General features: G+C 37.5%; 1 protein-coding gene across 1 annotated transcript in view; it reads left to right on the top strand.

Annotated features, from left to right (window-relative positions):
- CEP128 (centrosomal protein 128) overlaps positions 1-19,079 on the top strand; it is a 217,293-nt gene that overhangs the window by 30,400 nt on the left and 167,814 nt on the right. Inside the window, exons 9-12 of the mRNA XM_063290184.1 lie at positions 2,065-2,151; positions 3,935-4,009; positions 6,949-7,078; positions 10,153-10,313. Of these exons, the coding sequence (XP_063146254.1) occupies positions 2,065-2,151; positions 3,935-4,009; positions 6,949-7,078; positions 10,153-10,313 (453 nt within the window). The remainder of the gene's footprint in view (positions 1-2,064; positions 2,152-3,934; positions 4,010-6,948; positions 7,079-10,152; positions 10,314-19,079) is intronic.

Raw genomic sequence — 19,079 nt, 5'->3', positions numbered from 1 at the left:
GAATATCATCCATCCATCTTGCCCTTGGTCGGCCCCTCTTCCTTTTGCCTTCCACTCTCCCTAGCATCAGCATCTTCTCCAGGGTGTCCTGTCTTCTCATTATGTGGCCAAAGTATTTCAGTTTTGCCTTTAATATCATTCCCTCAAGTGAGCAGTCTGGCTTTATTTCCTGGAGGATGGACTGGTTTGATCTTCTTGCAGTCCAAGGCACTCTCAGAATTTTCCTCCAACACCACAGTTCAAAAGCATCGATCTTCCTTCGCTCAGCCTTCCTTATGGTCCAGCTCTCGCAGCCATATGTTACTACAGGGAACACCATTGCTTTAACTATGCGGGCCTTTGTTGTCAGTGTGATGTCTCTGCTCTTAACTGCTATTTTATCGAGATTTGTCATTGCTCTTCTCCCAAGGATTAAGTATTTGAGTATAGAATGCAATTAGCTTAATTTTTTTATTTTTTTAGAAAACATCCAACCCATTTAAACTCTTATGCTGGTATTTGCATGTATGAAACAAATATGTTCCTACCCCATATCCATTTCATTGTACATATAGCTAAGCACTGGCATTCCTGGGATTTTTGTACAATAGTACAAACTCAACCTTCTGTTGAGTTCAGCCTTAATATGTGAGTAGTAAAGATGTGGCAGGGCAGGGTCACACATGAAGACCTTATATTGGTACCCTGCATGTTGTTTTCTTTTGCAAGCCACCAAAAACTGAGCATTAAGGTTTAATATGTTTTTGTAAGAACCTGTTTAGCTCTTCAGGTTGGGTATGATGTTTCTATTCCACCAAACTTTTAAGCTTTGTGTCTAAACATCTGAAAAAGCTATGAAGTGGAACCACAAATTATGTGGCAATTTTGTAGTTCTTCTCCCCTGTGGTGTATATAACAATGGTAGGTGGCTTAGAGCTGAATGTCAGAGTTGGATACCGTTTGCACAATTGGCAAGATTATATATCTCCCCACCTGCTATTTTCTTCAGGAATATCAGCTATATAGAGATCTATCACTTCTGTGTTTCGGAAAGAAGAGCTGTGGATTAAAAGGATGATTTTGAATGTACAAATGGCCGAGAAAGAAGGAGTTAGTGACTTTATCTGCTCCTTTATCTGTTGTGGGTCTCTGTTAAACTGAACAGAGTTTCTGTTGAAGCTAAAGCATTTATAGCTGCTTTACCTGCAAAAAGACTCATGAGAGAAAAATGGAGCCACAGGTACATCCTTACAATGAGTGACACTTTCTCATTGCCTGGTTTAAGTTTAGTAAGCATCCTCTGATGGAAACAACTTCCCTACAATGCCTAATTCCCTGCGGTTCATACTTCTTTGCAAAGAATTGTAGTTCTGTGCATGAGGCGTAGGCTGTTTTTAAGGCAAAGATACACATTACAGGTAGTCCCCACTTAATAATGCTAATTGGGACCGGAAACTATAAGTGATGCAGTTGTTAAGTCTAAAAAGCACATAACTGTGCTGCTTAGAGATGGCAGTCCTGGTTGCCATTGTAACAAGGACTGCGTGGGTTGTTAAGTGAGGACGTCACATGACTGCGACTTCTGACTTCCCACTGGCTTCCCCATTGACTTTGCTTGTGGGAAGCCAGAAGGGAAGATCGCAAATTGTGATCACGTGATTGCTGGATGCTGCAATGGCCATAAGTACAAGATCTGGTTGTAACTACCACTCGTTCAGCACTGTTGTAAGTTTGAATGGTTGCTGAATGAGTGGTCATTAAACGAGGATCACTTTTATATGGGAAATCGATGACTTCTGAACTCTTTTAAAATATAACATTTTTGCTTGGTCTGTACAGTGTGGTGGATTGTAGCTCTCTGATCAAAAAAACAGGTCTTCAGCCTAGCTCAGTTTTTGGACCATAGACGTTTACAGATTAGGAGATGTCAGAGTTACTTTTATCTGTGAACAGTATGCAGTGTACAGTATGTACCTAAAGTTCATGTGATATCATCAGACATAACAGAAAATACTGAATATTGTTAGTATATTTATAAATGAATGATTCCCCCAGACCCTGAATTCTCTCTCTCTTTTTTTCAAGGCTTTAAAGCAACAAGATGCTAAAGCTAATGAAGCAGAGATTGTCTTGAAAAATAAAATTGCCAAAATGGAAGATGAAAAAAGCAAAGTAAGATTTAAAAATTTAAGTGTAGTGATGTGGTGTCTTGTAGTGGCTTTTCCCTGTGTGATTAAGAAAAAAAAGGGGTTTGAACTTTTTCCCATCTGACAGCAGGCATAGAGTTATGCCTTTCATGTTAAGATGACAAAATAGAGAAAGGGAAGCTGAGGGATGCTGATCTGGAACTTTTCCCCATCATATGCTGGTTTTCTGTATGGAAGGCATTTTTGTGCATGTTGGAATGTGAAGCCATGTGTGCAGCCTGATGATGATAGTATGCATTTGCTACAAATGCTGTCATGGAGCTTCTGTTCTACTAATGTAAGCTCCCCATAGAACTCTGGATGGTCATAATTCTAAATTACATGGGGAGATCCCTCCAAGTAGAATAATTATCCCCTGGCATACATTCACCAATCAGCTAATGAAGTTATCTTGCTGTTTGTCCCCCCTCTTCCACATGTGATTCTGCTCATAAGGGGGATTTGAACCCAGAAATTGGGCTTCAGACATGAAATTGTCTCAAACCGATTTCACAAAATTCTTTGTGAAAGGCACCCTAAACAGGACATCTCATTTATTTTTCAATCCTAAATATTACAAATTTTAAAAACTTGGTTTATTGTCTATACTGAGAGGCTCTGAATGTGGCACAAGTGGAACAATGTTGATAATTATACCTCCAAATAAAGGAGGTTCCACTGTTTTGGGCCCCATACAAGGAAACTTCCTTAAGTTGGTTTGGGTAGGCTGCAAATTGAATATGATCTGAACATCAATTGAACTTATGTCTGGCTTAAACCAATTACATTAGCATTAAAACCAGGGTACTTAAATGATTGAAATTCATGTATAGACAAGAATTAAAATGTGTCAGACAATTGGTGGAAGAAAACAGACCAAATATCTTTGTTAGGGAGAACTACGAACAGTCATAACCAAAAATACTGTGTCTCGCCTTTCTGCCAAACTCTTTGGGCAATGGTATATAGAGTAGTGCCTATGAAGATGAATGCAGTTGATGGGCAGGTTTAGGTAAGAGGAAGGGAGATATCCCTGGTTGGTAATATGTAGTGTTTTGCACTGGATCTTTAAATGAACTGTGAGCCAGAGCAGTTTAAATGTGATATAATGTGATAGAAAAAGCAAACACTATTATTCTGGCTGCCACATGTGGTACCCACTGTTATTTCCAGACACTCTTCAAAGGAGAATATTGGGAAGAGAACATTTTGTTCTTTTTGGTTACAGTATGATCCAAGATACTCAGGGCTTTGGCTTCAGCATCTTGAATTGTGCCTTGAAAATTATAGGAAACCAATCCTGAGATACTAAAACCATTTGTTGTCGTTGCTGTTGCTGTTTTTAGTATCAGTAATTTTGTAAGAGCATTGCACTTTTTTTTTTTTTTGGTTTTGTATTGTTGGTGGACATATGCAATGTTCTTTTCTATTCTGGATTGAATTTTTGGCTGTCTGTACCCTACACTCCCACCGGGCAGACATGTAGGACATTTCTAGGAATTAAACCACCTTTAAAATGCATTAAAATTGTTAGAAGAGGTGTGCTTTAGCAGCTTAATTATGTAACAGAATTTTAAGAAAAATAAATGCAAGTATCTGTAAACAGATAATTTGCTTTAAGATACCACTTACTGTAGATAAAAGGCATTTTTGAATTGATGTAGCATTGCATAAGAAATACACTTTCAAAGTAGTTTGGGGTATATTAAGTGTCATATCTAAATAATTCAAACATTACTAGTGATGAAATTGTTTCTTATTCTAATAAGCTTGAACAGGTTTTGGAGCATTCCCGGAGGAAACTGGATCATTCAGAAAGCAGTAGAGATGTTCTTCTCCACCAGGTAACTGCTTTCCTCTGTGAAAATAGAACAGTAGGCTATGTTTGGGTTTCATAAAATGTGCTACCAGCTATCTCAGCAGACAGTTGGAAGGAGATATGATAAGAAAAAGCTCAGAATCCTGTGTGCTATGTCAGATTACAGAATTTAATATGAAGTTATCCTGTCAAAAAAGCCTGGAGACATATAAGAGAATACGGTGGTCTTATTTTGCCTTGTGAGGTGGCACTTACCTACACAAGATGTTCTCCAGTTATTTTAAGAAAGAGAGATTTAGCTTATTGTTTTACATTTTGTATCTTGCTCTTCCCACAGCTTGGGATGCTTTAGAAGGAGAGAGCATTGATTTGATATCACCAAGTTGGGTTCACAACTACATGGGGATTTGAACCAGCTGTCTGTACTCCATGTTCAGCAGCTCTTTATTGTATTCTTTTGAACTAGAATGAAGTGGAGAAGGAACCCTTTCCTGCAGGATAGCAGAAAACTATCATACAAAACACCAGTGCAAGATTCATTTGCATATTTAAACAATTTTCTTATACTTTAGTTTGCTGCAGTTCAAATCATTTGTTTCCTGGAGTTATTCTACATTTTTATTTGTCTTTGCTCTAACTGATACTGTTAAAACAAGCTGCATTTTCAGAAAGGTGGGCTGTCTCAGATCATATACAGGCTTTCATAGACCAATAGTTTGGATTTTTGTTGGCATTTTCCCAGACTCATTCACAGTAATATAAGTGGCAGATTACCATATTTAATGTAAATTTTAATGAGGTTGAAAATAAAGTAGCATAATAATACAGACTGAAGTTTTTATTTATTGCTCAAGATACACTCATTTATTGTGCTAATTCAAAACTTCAGGCTTCCTAATATACATACTCTGATGTTTTGAAACAGTGGAAAAAATCCTGTCTTATAATTAAATAAATTAACTCATTGGATGTTTTTTCTCATCTGTGGTGAAGCTGTTAAACTTTGCTTCATTTCACAGAAGGAAATTCCAATTTGAAAATGAGTTGCTTATAGTACCTAATCTCTTTTTTGGTGTCTAACAATATTGGGTTTTTTTTCCCCAGAAACACAATTTCCTATTTAAAATCTTGTGTATTATGCTTATAAACATAATCATTGTTAGATATATAATAATTTGATGTGCATTTTCCACCTACAAGGAAAACAGTAGCTAGGTGAGAATTATTTTGATTAGGAAAATGGTATATGGCAGGAAGAGTCAATCACACCAATACTTTGAACAAATTTGCAACTCTTCAGCTGACTTATTTCAGTATAATATACAAAACTGAAAGATCCAGTCAAGGACTTCCATATATTTGGTTCTGAACATACCCTTCTATATTTGAGGCATGCCTGCATTACAAGCATATATTCATATGTACCCATCGTGCTATTCCCTTTTAGGACAAGCAACATTATGCAAAATGCAGAAAAAGAGTGAGAATAATGAGCAAAAGAAATTAATGGCAGGAGATAATAACAAAAGACATTTTTTTAAAAATCATTATGTCTCTTCATACTTTTCTATCTTTGTAAATCATCCTTGCTTCCACCACATCCATACACTGATTCATACTGTACATTACCTTTTGTTCTTTAAACAAAAGATTTTGAAAATCTCTTCAGTTCCACCCAATCATGACTTTTCTCTCAAACCATTCACTCTTTCTTCACATACTTGTTTTGCGATTTGATCCTCATTCGTTTTCTCTGTATAACCAAGCCATCTCAGTATTCTTCTTTCATACTATCACTTACTTGTGTATTTTGACCACATTTATTATTATTCTTCCATCCATTCTTCTTGATTGTATCTCTTCTTGGTTTATCACACATAGTTCCCCATTCTCACTGTTACTCAGATGTTTCTTTTTCTCCTGAGATACCCAACAGTCAATTCCATATATCAAAATAGGCAGAACCACACTTGTTCTTACTTCATTTAAAAACATTCCTTGGAACAGGAACATGCTTTTTATGTCTTTCCTTTTCTTCCATGTTCACTTTTTTCCCCCAAGTTCCATTCTTGTCACTACCTAATAATGGGCTGTCTCACATTCAGAATGTCTCTTCATCCTTGAATCCTTCACTAATTATTACAGTCTTTCATCATAAACAACTCAGTCATGCTTTTAGATTTATATTAATTTCTTTGCTATGTGTACATACAGTATTGACTTACATTTAAATTACATATTTAAAACAAATTGTAATTTTCTAAGCAATCTTCATTCTCACTTATTCTTGGGTCTCTGACCTAGGAAGTTTTTCTGTAATCTTTCATCTTGTCCTCATCCATGCCTTCATGTTACCTAGCACAACAACTTTGTCCTCTAGATTGCATTCATTCAGATTGTGGTGTAATTTTCCCCCAAACCCATCTGCAGTATAACATACAACTATTACCAATCTATGGGTTTCTATGTTCATATGTACCAGAATAATCTGGATGACATGAAATCGTACTTTCTGTCATACATTAGTCCTTTCAGTCATAATTAAACCTATACCTTCACTTTCATGCATCAACTCCACTCGGAAAGGTCATACTATCTTCATTCACATCTACCCCCTTTTCCTTAGTTTCATAAACGTACAGTAAATCTATTTTCCTTTCCTTTCATTCATTAATTCATGCTCTTTACCATTTGCTTCTCTTATATTCCAAATCAGATGCCATAGGTACAGCAGAGTTCAATTTCGAATGACTCCATAGGATATGGAAGATATCTGTATTGCATGTATTTGGTTTATTACTAATTATACTTCAAGGCTATAAGAGTCTCACTTTGCTTGTGCCCTTTTATCCTTTAAATATTTAATAACTTCCATGAAGATACAATTCCAGATTTGATTAAAATCACTTTCTAGCCTGTTAAAAAGCTGGCACTTGTCTGTGTATATGTATGTGTGTGTGTTAGATTGAGGATCTCCGTTCCCAACTCCTTAGAGCAGAAGAGGACCGTTTGACTCTGCAGCATCAAATATCTCAGGTTGCTAAGCATCACCGAAGCCATCTAGAGCAGCAGGATGACAAGAGGAAGCAAAGAGGTAGGACTTTTCCTACTACCTTTGGTACTCATTACTGGGAAGAGAAGGACTTAGTACTTGGAATGGTAAGCTACATTTTGCCAAGAGGCAGAGATAAAAAATGCTAAGCGCACATCTGATAGGTAAAACCATTTTTAAAAAAGAAAGAGTATGTAAATGCCTACCATCCCAACTTATTTCTACTCATTAATTCCACAAGGGTGCCGTGGAACTATGACACTGAGATGCAAAAAATAGTAGTTACTGAGTAGTTAAAGAAGACACAATTTAACCTATGGAAAATGTATTGCATAACTTTTTGAGAACAAAAATGAAGTGGAAAGTGCTGATTTCTGCTGAAGGATTATGGGACCTGCTAGTGTGAGTACTGTATGTGCACCTCCTGTTGTATGATTATAGTAAAAGCTGAGAGGCAAGCAAAAGTATAAGATGAGCTGTGGGAGGGACTCAAGCAACCCTTTGTTTGCCATTCATGTCAGGAAGAGTAGTATGGTTGCATTCCGTGTTCTGATACCAATGTAGATGAAAGTCCTGCCGCCTCTCTTGGGGTGGAGGGAGGAATAGATCTACATGGGGATGGCTGCTATAGACCACTCCTCCCACACTTGGACTGTTTTAGATTCTTTTGCCATTTGGACTTTTTATTTTTTACTCTTATTTATATTGTTTATTGCTGTAATTTTATATTGTATATTTTATTCATTGTATTATTGTTTTAATTGATTACTGTAAACTGCCCAGAGTCCCCCGATGGGAGGAGATGAGCGGGGACAAATCAGATAGATAGATAGATAGATAGATAGATAGATAGATAGATAGATAATCAACTATGCTTGGTAGATTTTAGCCTTTGTTTCACCTGGCATTGAACAGATCAGTATAGTTGGATCCTTTCAGGGCTGCTGTGCAGATTATTCTAGGCATCTGAAAAGAAAATCAGATCTGCTCAAACTGGACTTTGGCTTTGACCATCCCATTCAGGTGGGGGAGTTTAATTCCAGCTGCTAAGCTTAAGAGCCATGCTTGGTTCTGGCACTTAATTAACAGCTGTCTTAATGATAGAGACTCTAGTCCAATCTGCCAAATATATCCAGAGAGAACTATTGCCAGAATATTTTCATAATGGAATCACTAGATAATTCATTTGTGACTGACTCTTGAACTGTTCTTTCTGACTGGCTTCCCATGTCTACATCTGAGGTCAAGGTCCTTATTATGCAGCCTGGGAGGAAAACCTGAACTCCGGGAGGAAATTTTACCCCTAGAATTACTAAGGGAGAACAAGGGTTGGTGGGCTCCAGTGCTGGCTGTCTTATTTACCCATATTAACAGTTCAGCACGTTTTTATATTGATTGGAACCATCCCACTATCATCTCTTTTTCTAAAAACAAAGGAAATAAGCCAGACCCTGCCAACCATAGACCCATCCATTTGCTTAATACAACCAGCAGGCTATATGTTGCAGATTCTTTTTTGAACTGGAAATAATCTGATTGACTCAGACTCAACACAAAAGCTCTGGAAACTGGGACAGTTGGTTTGATTTTGTATCTTCCTTCAGGCCAGGTCAGAGTTTTATTTTACAAAACAAGGAAAGCATACAAAAAGGGAATTGTAAATTACAAATGCCTTCAGCTATTTTAGAAAACTAATATCTTACTACTAGTGTTCTATCTACATCTATGCCTTATTCCTATTACCCTTATCTTATACTGATACCCTATTCCTAAATTAGTGTTCTTTGTGCTAAAGCTATATTGTATTTCCAGCATCTATTTTCTGTAGGCTGTTTATCTGCACTGTATCTTTAAAATCCTATTTTTTTATCTTTCTCTGTTCTATATCTCTACATATATTTCTGTATTGCTGACCTCTATATTTCTTTTGTATTAAACTATGTATGTACTGTCACGCTTTCTAGATCTATATTCCTTTTCTACAGAGTTCAATTGGTCCTCTATCTTTTTGGTTCCTTTTTCTATTTCTGCTTCTTTGCCTTTTCTGCTGGTTTGTTCCTGGCTGAGCCTCTTTCCTTTTCTCCTCCTCCAAAGGCTGGCTCCGGCTGAGGGAAAAGGGACCTCACATCAGGTCCGAGGAAAGAAATAAAGATGCCCTGCATGACCCCGTTTCTGCAGCTACTGCTTCCTTTCCTGTTGCCTCCTTTGCAGTAGGGCTTTGGGGCTTCTGTTTGTTCTGTCAGCTCCTCACGAGGCCTGGGGCTGCAGAGCTCCCAGGTAGACATCTTGTCTTCTGCCCTCCTCCCCCACCTGCTCAACATTAGTTTTGGCAGCTATGCCGTCCTGGTGCTGAGAAGGGAGGAGCACATAGGTGCTGCCAGCCTCTCCTTTCACACTATCTGTTAAAAATTTCTGTCTAAAATTACTGGCTTGGGTCGAAAATGAAAACATTCTCATTGAGGAGCTGGCCAGCTTTAGAGGGACAATCAGCTCTGGATCACTGGCTGGTCCTTTATTGTTTAGCTGAAAAATATTTCTCCCTTTTTGCATCCTTTGTTGATTTCAGATCAGTCTTTGATTTGATCTCAAAGAAGTTGTGGAAAAAACTAAAGGGACCCTCAATAGATAAAAGGTTGCTCCTTCTCATTCAGTCTCTCTACTCCAACACCTCTTTGAGAGTTAGACGTTCTCCTTGGGGACATCTCTCTGGAACTGTCTCCACCCAGAGAGAAGTAAAGCAGGGATGTGTTCTAGATTCTCTACTTTTGTAGTGTACCGCCTCTTTCTCTTTCCTCCTGGCTTAGAGGTAGGTGAATGTGAATATTTAAAAAGCTAGTTGTTATCCTGAAGTTAGAGATGGTTTCTGGGGGAAGGCAACTGCCCCATCTGCAGTCTCCCAAATTGGTTTTTCCATTATGCTACAACATGCCATTCAAAGGAGGCAACAGCATGGAACTAAAAAGAAATCAAGTTGATGGAGTACAGACACACATATGTCTAAGCATATGTTTAAATGTTCAGCTAACTATACTGCTTCACAGAAAAATTCTGCTTAGAAGTAGCTTTTTTTCTTCCTTTTGGTTTGGTCTGATCCTAAATTGTATCATATGTTCCAGTTGTTGAGAGGTCTGATCCAGAGAAACAAGAGATGGAGAAACAGATCTGGGAATTAAGAGCACAATTAAACCACAGTGCTGTAATGTCAGAGATAGAGGAGCTGAAGCGATGTGTTGAGCGCAAAGACAAAGAGAAGATGCAGCTTGGAATGCAAATAGAGGTAAACATTTTCTTGCATTATAACCTTAGGGACTTTTACTTTTCAAATGGCCTTTTGTGGGAGATATCTGTACTAAACCTTGGCCTCACAAACATCAACAGGTGAGAGCTGCAGATGAGAGTTCAAATGTATCAATGCTTCCCTTGTGAAGAAACAAACAGAAAAAAATCCTGCTTGTCTTTTTTCGTTCTCCATGTTACTTATTTTGGTATCTAGGGAATTTGGAGGGTAAGGCAAGTAGTAATATTGAGCAACATTCACTCATACGGGTCCTTATCTGTAGTTTTGTTACAGTCTTGAGTAGCATGGTACATAATCTTATGTTGGTGCAAGACTGTCAGTTCTACCTCTGATGAAAGTAGTGGTCCCCAATAATACCAAATATGAAGGCTTTTATTTGTGAAAATAAATAAAACAACTGACACAGCATCCAGCTGATCTTGAAAAAGCAGAGTAAGGTCAGCTCTAGTCAGTACTTGAATGGGATGCTACTTGGGGCTGTAGACTAGACTGAGAAATTGAAAAAGCATCCTGGAAAAAGACAACGGGAAGTCAGTTTTATATTATTGATAAGGAAAGATGGATGTGGCCAAGTAGTCATTAGTTGAGCATGACTTAAGGGAAACTTTACTTTTATCATAATAGGTGTAAGAATAACTTATCTCTTGCTGGGTATAGTGTCTGGAATTACCAAACTATTAACCATAAAGACATCATTCTTCTATTATCTAATAACTACAGTTTTAAGACATAAGTTTAGCCAGTCGATACCTGTGGCAAGGTTAGTTTTGACCCAGTATTGGTCAAGCCTCTGAATAGCAGTGACCTGAAGTCAAGATTAAAAAATGTTCAACACAGTTTGGAATGTACCGACAAAATGGTATCCTGTTTGTCAGGCCACATGTGCAGAAAATTAACTTGCTTTTCCTGGCAACTGTGAGCAACTTCTTTTGAATCTGAGCAAGATTAACTAAAACAAACTGGGAAAATCATCTGAGAGTGACAACATCATCTGTTACACTGGAACTGACTAGTGAAAAACAATCATAAGACTTTCATTGACTTCCTCTCTTTGCCCAGACTGTCCCCCTTTCTTGGTCTGATTTGAAAGGGAAGGTTGCCTAATTTGGAGTACCTGGTATACTACAGCTGATGATCAATGAGACTGTGTTGGTTAGCATCATTTGGTTAGACCAGGGGTTGGTGCTACAATATCTTAAAACTGGGGTGAAGGGCAGCGGGCTGCTGCTGAGAGTGGGACATCATCATTTCAGGCAAATGGGTGGGATCACATTGGGAAGTTTGTTTTATAATTGTTTTAAGGCCAATGGAATATTTACATGCTGATTTGTCTGAAAATGGAAAAATAAGGAATTGTTACTTCGTAGGGTAACTCTTTGTTGCTGAGTTTCAGTGGAGAGATGCCAGTATGCTGTGGATGTTAACCCAAATGCAGAATTTAAAATGGACTGGTAGATAATTGAGTCAATATTAAATGATAAATGCATATTATTATTTGGCACCATACAGTATTTATATTTAACAATAAAATGACATAGCAGACTGCCACCATTTAAGGGGTTATTCTTCTTGCATCGTATGTAATCTTTGTCTCCTTTGAGGATAACTTCACTATTGATGCAACATTAAGCCACAAAAGGCTGTGAACTTGAAAACTACAGTAGTAAAACAGCACCCCATCAAATCTGATCTTTATAGTACCATTTCCATATGCAGATGTAACATTGCTCTTTGCTTTTTCCAGATGGAGTTGATGAGCAAGATGAACAAACTTGCTCTATGGATGATTGGGAAAGTGTAGTGTCTATCTGCCTCAGAAGGGCTTGATCAATTTATTTTGTGTAATATTCAAAGTTCTCAAGCTGTTTGGATTTAAAAGTGAGATTTACAGGATTCTGTGAGCTGGATCTCTCAGTGTGAGGTTTTTATTTTAAGGCCTAATTTCAGAAACTCACAGAACAAGCCATGATGGATATGTGAAGTTCTTTATTAGGTCTTTAGCTCAGACTGTCAAAGCCACAACTGGCTACACTTCCTCCCACCTCCCTCCTTTGTCTTCCTGCCTTTTCTTTGTCCCACCCCTTCCTCTGCGTTGACAGCTTGCGTGATAGTGGCCTCTCAGTCTCTCAGTTGTGAATGGGGTTGCTGCCATCTGCTTTCTTCTTATCCCTTGCCCCTTCATTGCTTGTAGTCTCTCCTCTATCCTTCCTTCCCTTTGATGTGTAAGGTTAAAGCACCCAGGTGCAATTAACCATTGCCCCTGGGTTCTCCGTCCTTACACTCAGTTTGCTCCAGGCAGAAGCAGCCGTGATTGATTGTCTATTTGCAGTTTGTTCAAGACCTCTAATGGGAATTGGGCTGATCTTGTTACAGAGTTTTTAGCTGGCTGGAAATATTCAGCCCAGTTCATTCCCATTTTTGTAGCTTATACAATTCTGAATTATAATAGGAATGGACAGGCTTACTTAATCTTAGCCATCTACACTCTGAAATGTAATTAGGGTAAGGGATCATGTATGTTGATGTAAATTCCTGGAAGAAAAGTTGTAGTAACAGTAGTAAAATCAAGATGCATGCACAGGCTAGATGCAAACTTTCTTAAGACCCTGCAGAAAAATCTTCAGGCAATTGTACATTTTGGTTAAAGTCTGTATTTTCTTTATAAAAAACAAAGACTGATATTTTTGATGAGGTATTCACTTTTCTATATTTATTGTGTGAACTTTTCTTGAACGGTACAAAAGGACTATATAATTAATTGGGGAAGAAAGTGATATTTTATAATTGACAATAAAAAGTTAATTTAGCTTGTGCTAATGTACCTTTGAAAAGTTATCTGGACCAATTGGAGAATGTTCTGTATATATCCAATACATTCATTCTATTCTTTTAAACTCATGTTGAACTTCATTAACCTTCATGAGTCATTTGTATTCATCAGGATTCCAAGTATTCCCTCATCAATGGTTGTTATTGATTTAATCTGTTTCTTTTTCATCACCTGAAAATGTTCAGAGCTGACTTTTACATAATTTGAAGCAACATTAGGAGTGAAATAACAACATTTCTATTTTTAAATAAAACTAGATAACCCTGTGACCCATTGGGTCATCCTTTGAGAGGAAAGTAGTGCGGTCTGATGTGACCAGAATGAACATTACTTTTTAGACTGACCATATTTTTTTTACCCCAATGCTGGACAGTCCTGTGATCATCTAAGAAGAGTATATATCATAAATAGAAAGGAGAGTTTTAGTAGTATACAGGTAGAGATGGTAACCTCTCATAACTGTGCATTATCAAAAAGTCCTTGACTGTCTTGTTGAGCTACTGGGTACTATAGACCGCATGAACAATTAATTTATACTAGGAGTGAATAAATTAGCTGATAGTAGTTATACTGTATACTAACATAAGATGGGAGCTTATCAGTAGTTTTAATAAGTGATATCATCAAAGTAAACAATTAAAACTAACATAGTGCAGATGTCATCTAGTCACAAACTCAACTGGATGTGATATATTGCCTAATCCCATCAGGAGAGAATGCGTTGAAAGAGTATATTTTAAAGCAAACCCTATTTGGAGCACTTGTACAATTTAAAAAGCCCTAATAAAGTTATACTTTTGTTCAGTTTTTTAAAATCAGCACCTTAAATGCAGGGGAAAAAAACTTTTAAAACCATAGCCTGCTTTTCTGAAAGTTAAATACATCTATTTGTGTAAAAACACACAGGCAGAAATAAACAAAAGCTAGTAAAAAGCTTTAAAACTCCTGGGTGCAAAGGTTTAACTACACGTCTGCAACTGAGCACAGGTATGCCCTCACAGTGACTGCAGACATGTGCAAAGGAAGTTGATTATGTGTCTGTGTATGTTTCCACAGTGACAGGATTCTCTGCATCTGCAAAACGTATCTAGAACTATTCCTCTGGGCATGTGCTAAACATGCCTTGCGCGAGGAAGTCGGTTATGTATTCAGACGTACCCTGATTAATTTGTCTGTGCAGAAGTAGAGCATGCTATACAAGGATAAATGTCTGTCACTTAGTAAAGGGGGTGCTGGATACATGTCCAGGCACGTCTGGACAGAGGCTGTGTTTCAGTTTGGCCTATTTTTTAAAGCTCTGTATGCTTTTGAAAAATAGAAGCCTAAAGTTTGAAAATGGTAACTTCAGACACCAAAAAGAAACTTAAAGATTCTACAAATAATGTTACATCATTGGAGATACCCTTCACCACCCAGAGCAACTCAGGGTCACATTTCTCAGGGCTTGCCTGAGAAGTGGTTGAGCCTCCTCTAGGGGGGTAAATGAGATTCAGTTTGTCTGGTCAGGAACCTCTGCAGCACATAACTGTAGACTTTAATCTTGTTCTCAGACAAATATGCTCTTTGAAGAATGGCATGCATCTTATCATCCATTTGGTTAGTGACCATAGTTCCAGTAATAGGCATTCCATTTCACAATTGTCCCCTCTGATGAATATGGATGCAGAAATGCTTGAAAGGAACTGGAAATTCTACTATTATTTATTTCTGTGAAAGTTGGTATCTTTATAGACTTGCAGATATTGTGAGCCTGATATTTCATTCTGTTAAAGGAAAAAACAGAATGTTCAAAAGGACTGTTGTGCCTCTAAAGTCATAAAATCCATTTACATTAAATTCTCAAAAAGTCCTTAGCTGTGAAATGGTAGAAAGAGTTGGTTAAGTCATAAAACCTCATATTTGATGGAGTATTTAAGGGTTAATAAAAGAACTCCAAGCACCTAACAATGATCTTGCAAAGTAGAAGCGTGAACCAAAACTTGCACATTGAGCTCAATTACATTCAGAAAATAGTTCAGTCTTCACACAGTAGTTAGATGAAGAGGGGAAAAAAAGGTAGCTTACATTTATTTATTCAGTAGATCTGGATACAAGTAGCTTCGTAGTAGAAAACACTTATTCATCACTGGTTCTTTGTAGATACTTCCTATGGAAATAGAAAGTCTGCGTGCAAGTGAGATGAGAGGACAAGAGCTGCATTCTGCAGCACCTCCTGCTTGCAGGTGTGCCCAAGAGGTAATGGAGGTTCTTAAACCCCAAACCCAAGAAGAAGGAGGAAGTGGAAATCAGGTGACCCTTGTGATATCCCACAATAGAGATGCGTTTACTAGAAAGACCCCCTTATGCTTATGAGACAATGCTGAGTTGACCCCTGATAATTCCAACAATATTGAAACAATCACATATGCTTCATACCTCATTTTGACATCACAAACTAATTGCATCAGTCCTAAATTCTTAACACCTTTACAAAGCAGTCAGACCCAGGACAACTGATTTGGATAGTGGTTAAGGTGCTGGGCTAGAGACCAGGAGTCCGTGAATTCTAATTCCGCCTTAGGCATGAGAGCTGGCTGGGTGACCTTTGGCCAGGCACTCTCTCTCAGCCCAACCCACCTCACAGGGTTGTTGTGGGGAAAATAGGAGAAGGAAGGAATATTAGGTATGTTTGCCACCTTGAGTTATTTATAAAAAATAAGGTGGGATAAAAAAAAATAATAAAAATACTTTTGTTAAATGTGATTAGATTGTCTCTGTTTTACAGGCTGGCACAGTTAAGCAGGGTATGCAAAAGAAACAAAACAGATTCTTTGTATATGTATGTATTTTATGATAATGTGCAGTGGGGGTGGGGGACTGCTAATACCTTCTTATAATTGACAGGGTTAATACTTTGAAATACCAGCCTTTTCACACTAATGGGCAATTCACCCAAATATTTGCCATTACTGTGGCAAATATTGGATTAGTGTCTTTCTCAATGCAACCTATGAAGGTTGTTAATTCCACAAAAGTGTCCTACATGAAATATAACTTATCTACCTGGGTGGAAGTATTTATGATGCTTTGAAAGGCCTTGGGTCTAAAAAAATTCTGTAGCAAAAGTTTTTAATGAGCTCTGTTTCAATACAGCTGTCAATTCGTTCTTTTTGCTCACATAGACAACCCATCAGACAATGATGAACGATTTTTATAAAATAGACTTTCAGAATCTATGTCATGCTAACATCCTGAGACCTCACCTTTTTTAAAAATAACACAAAATAAAATTAGGGTGATGGCTCTAGAACTAACATGAAGTACGCTACTATTTTTCTTAATCTTTATATCTACCAGTTGCTGTGTTGCCAAACCAACAGGAGCAAGGCAGTATAGCACCATCCTGTGTATTGTCCTCAAAGACACTGCATGATTCAGGAGTGCAGAGTCTTTTTCTTCTTCTAGCCCTTTGCTCTGGAAGCTCGGGAGGTCAATGTTATATCACTCAGCCTCTATGCTTCTGTCCAGACCCCTTTTACTAAGTTGACAGATGTTTACCCTTTCATAGCAAGCTCTGGTCATACCTAGATGAATTAGTCAGGACCTGTCTAGACACATAACCAACCTCCTATTGCAAGACATGCCTAGCACATGCACAGAGTAATAGCTTTGGAGAAGCTTTGCACATGTGTAGAAACCTGCCACTGCGTGGAACCATGCCCAGAGACATGACAATCATCCTTTGCACATGTTTTCAGTCATTGTGAGGGTAGGTCTCTGTCTAGTTTTAGACCTGAAGTTAAATCTTGGCACACAGAAGTTTCAAAGTTTTTTTTTTTTACTAGCTTTTATTTTCCTTCAGAAAAGCTGAAAAGAGGGTATGTTGCTATGTTCACTTTTGCATTGCTTGTTGGTGGGTTGGTGGGTATGTGTGGTACATGTATGCATGTGTCTTTCTAGTTAAACTTTACAAAAATAGCTGTCTTTAACTTTCAGAAAAGCAGGTTGTGGTTTAAAATGTTATTTTTTTTCCTGCTTTTAAAAAAAAACTCAACAAAAATAAAACCATATTAGGGTTTGCTTCCTAGGAAAAGTGCTAAAATATGATTTGCTTCAACATATGAATTTTCAATACACTGAAGCTTTAGGATTACCAGAGGGCAATGCAATCAAGTGGAAGTTTGTATTAATTGTTAGCTTTAGACATGGCAAGCAGCCTTTCTTGATGCAATTAAGTAGCATGTCATATTTGGTAGGGTTTGGGACCTACTGACATCTGCACCATGTGGGCTTTGTTTATTTACTTTGAAGATGTCACTGATTAAAACTACAGATAAGCTCCCATTATAAATTAGTATGCACTATAACTACTGCCTATTAACAGTTTCATACATATGGTTATAATTCTGTTCCACCCAATTTCTTTAACAGTCTGAGGGTTTTTTTTTAAATACATAAAATTCATGGCATATTTTAATATACACTTTTCCTTTCTGCATAGTGGGAAACTGTGGCCCCTCAGGTATTTCTGGATTACTATTTCCTGTAAACATTTATTTATCTATCAAATTTGGAGGCTGCCCAACCCCTTGATGATTTTGGCTGGCTTACAAATAAAAAGACAATACATATAAAAAACACAACCAACCAGAAGAACAGAATACCAACTATAAACCAACCATAACTAAACTAACATGATTTATTGGAGACATGCTGGGAGTCATAGTTCAGCAAGACAGGGAAGACTGCAGGTTCCCTACCCCTGCTCAAAGATACTGATTTTTAGGTCCATGTTTTGAGCTGAGAACTGCAGAAGAAAATTCAATGCACAGTTCGAAGGATGATGATGTTTCAAAATTCTGATCCACCTATTAATGTGGGAAGTATGGTCTATAACAGGGCACTTAAAAGTGTGGGCTAAATACATTTCTCCCTGTAGAAATAAATTTCTATGAGATGTGAGACAATGCATTAAAGAAATTAAATGGCAGTTGGTACAAGTGAAGCCAATGGAGGCAACCATTCAACTTCATCTGTTTCAGCAGTGAGAAATATGAAATTACAGTTGATGGAAATTACAGCTTGGAGAAGAAAAGTCAAATGATTTGGTGGTAAAGATACTTCATGAGTTTGCTACTAGAATTAGTATGTTCTTGGTGTTTCGTATGCATCTTTAGCTCAAATAGTATGCATAATTGTGTGATTATTCAAATCTGCTTACATGGGTTCTGGAGCCTTCAGAAGATGGCTTTCTGTTGTTGAAAAACTACAATGATTTTATTTTTGAATAGTGAAGTATTGCTTTTATTGTGAACTTTTGTTAAAAAAATAAAAGATTTGAGAACATTAATTGTTTAAGAAATACTTTAAAATGTTTAAGTATTCCCTATTGACTTTGATTAATGATATATATAAGTTCTATTCTGGTATAGCTGATCTGCGTGGCCATGGCATTGGTTCATTCTGCTGCAATGGAATGAAAGCAGAACAAAGGAACACAGTATCGTGCTTTTATTTTTAGTGAGCTTAGATGAGCTGGAAATTAATTTTTTTATTGAGTTGATACACTGCCAAATCCACCAAGACTCCTGGCAGCTTATAAGAATAGAAAACATACCGTAAACATTAAAGCAGTCATGGTAACACCCAAAGCAATCCATTCCAACTCCCAACAAAATCGGTATCAAACCAAATTAAATAATATGCTGAAACTATTAATAGAGTAGTGACAATCTCTCTCCCAAGGCCCTTCAGAAAAACTCTCTTTTCTCTAGTTTTCAGAAGACTATTACTGAAGTGGCTAATCTAAGGAGCGGCTGACTCACAGTGTTGGTGCTGTGACCAAAAAAATATCTCATGGTATCTAGGATGGGTTAACTCTGGTTGAAGCAGGCAGTTCCTGTTGCCAACCATATAAGGGCTTTATAAGTCAGAAT

This window comes from Candoia aspera, chromosome 1, assembly GCF_035149785.1.
Source record: "Candoia aspera isolate rCanAsp1 chromosome 1, rCanAsp1.hap2, whole genome shotgun sequence".
Taxonomy (NCBI): Eukaryota; Metazoa; Chordata; class Lepidosauria; order Squamata; family Boidae; genus Candoia; species Candoia aspera.
The sequence above is the reverse complement of the archived record's forward strand: the minus strand, read 5'-3'. Positions and strand labels throughout refer to the sequence as shown.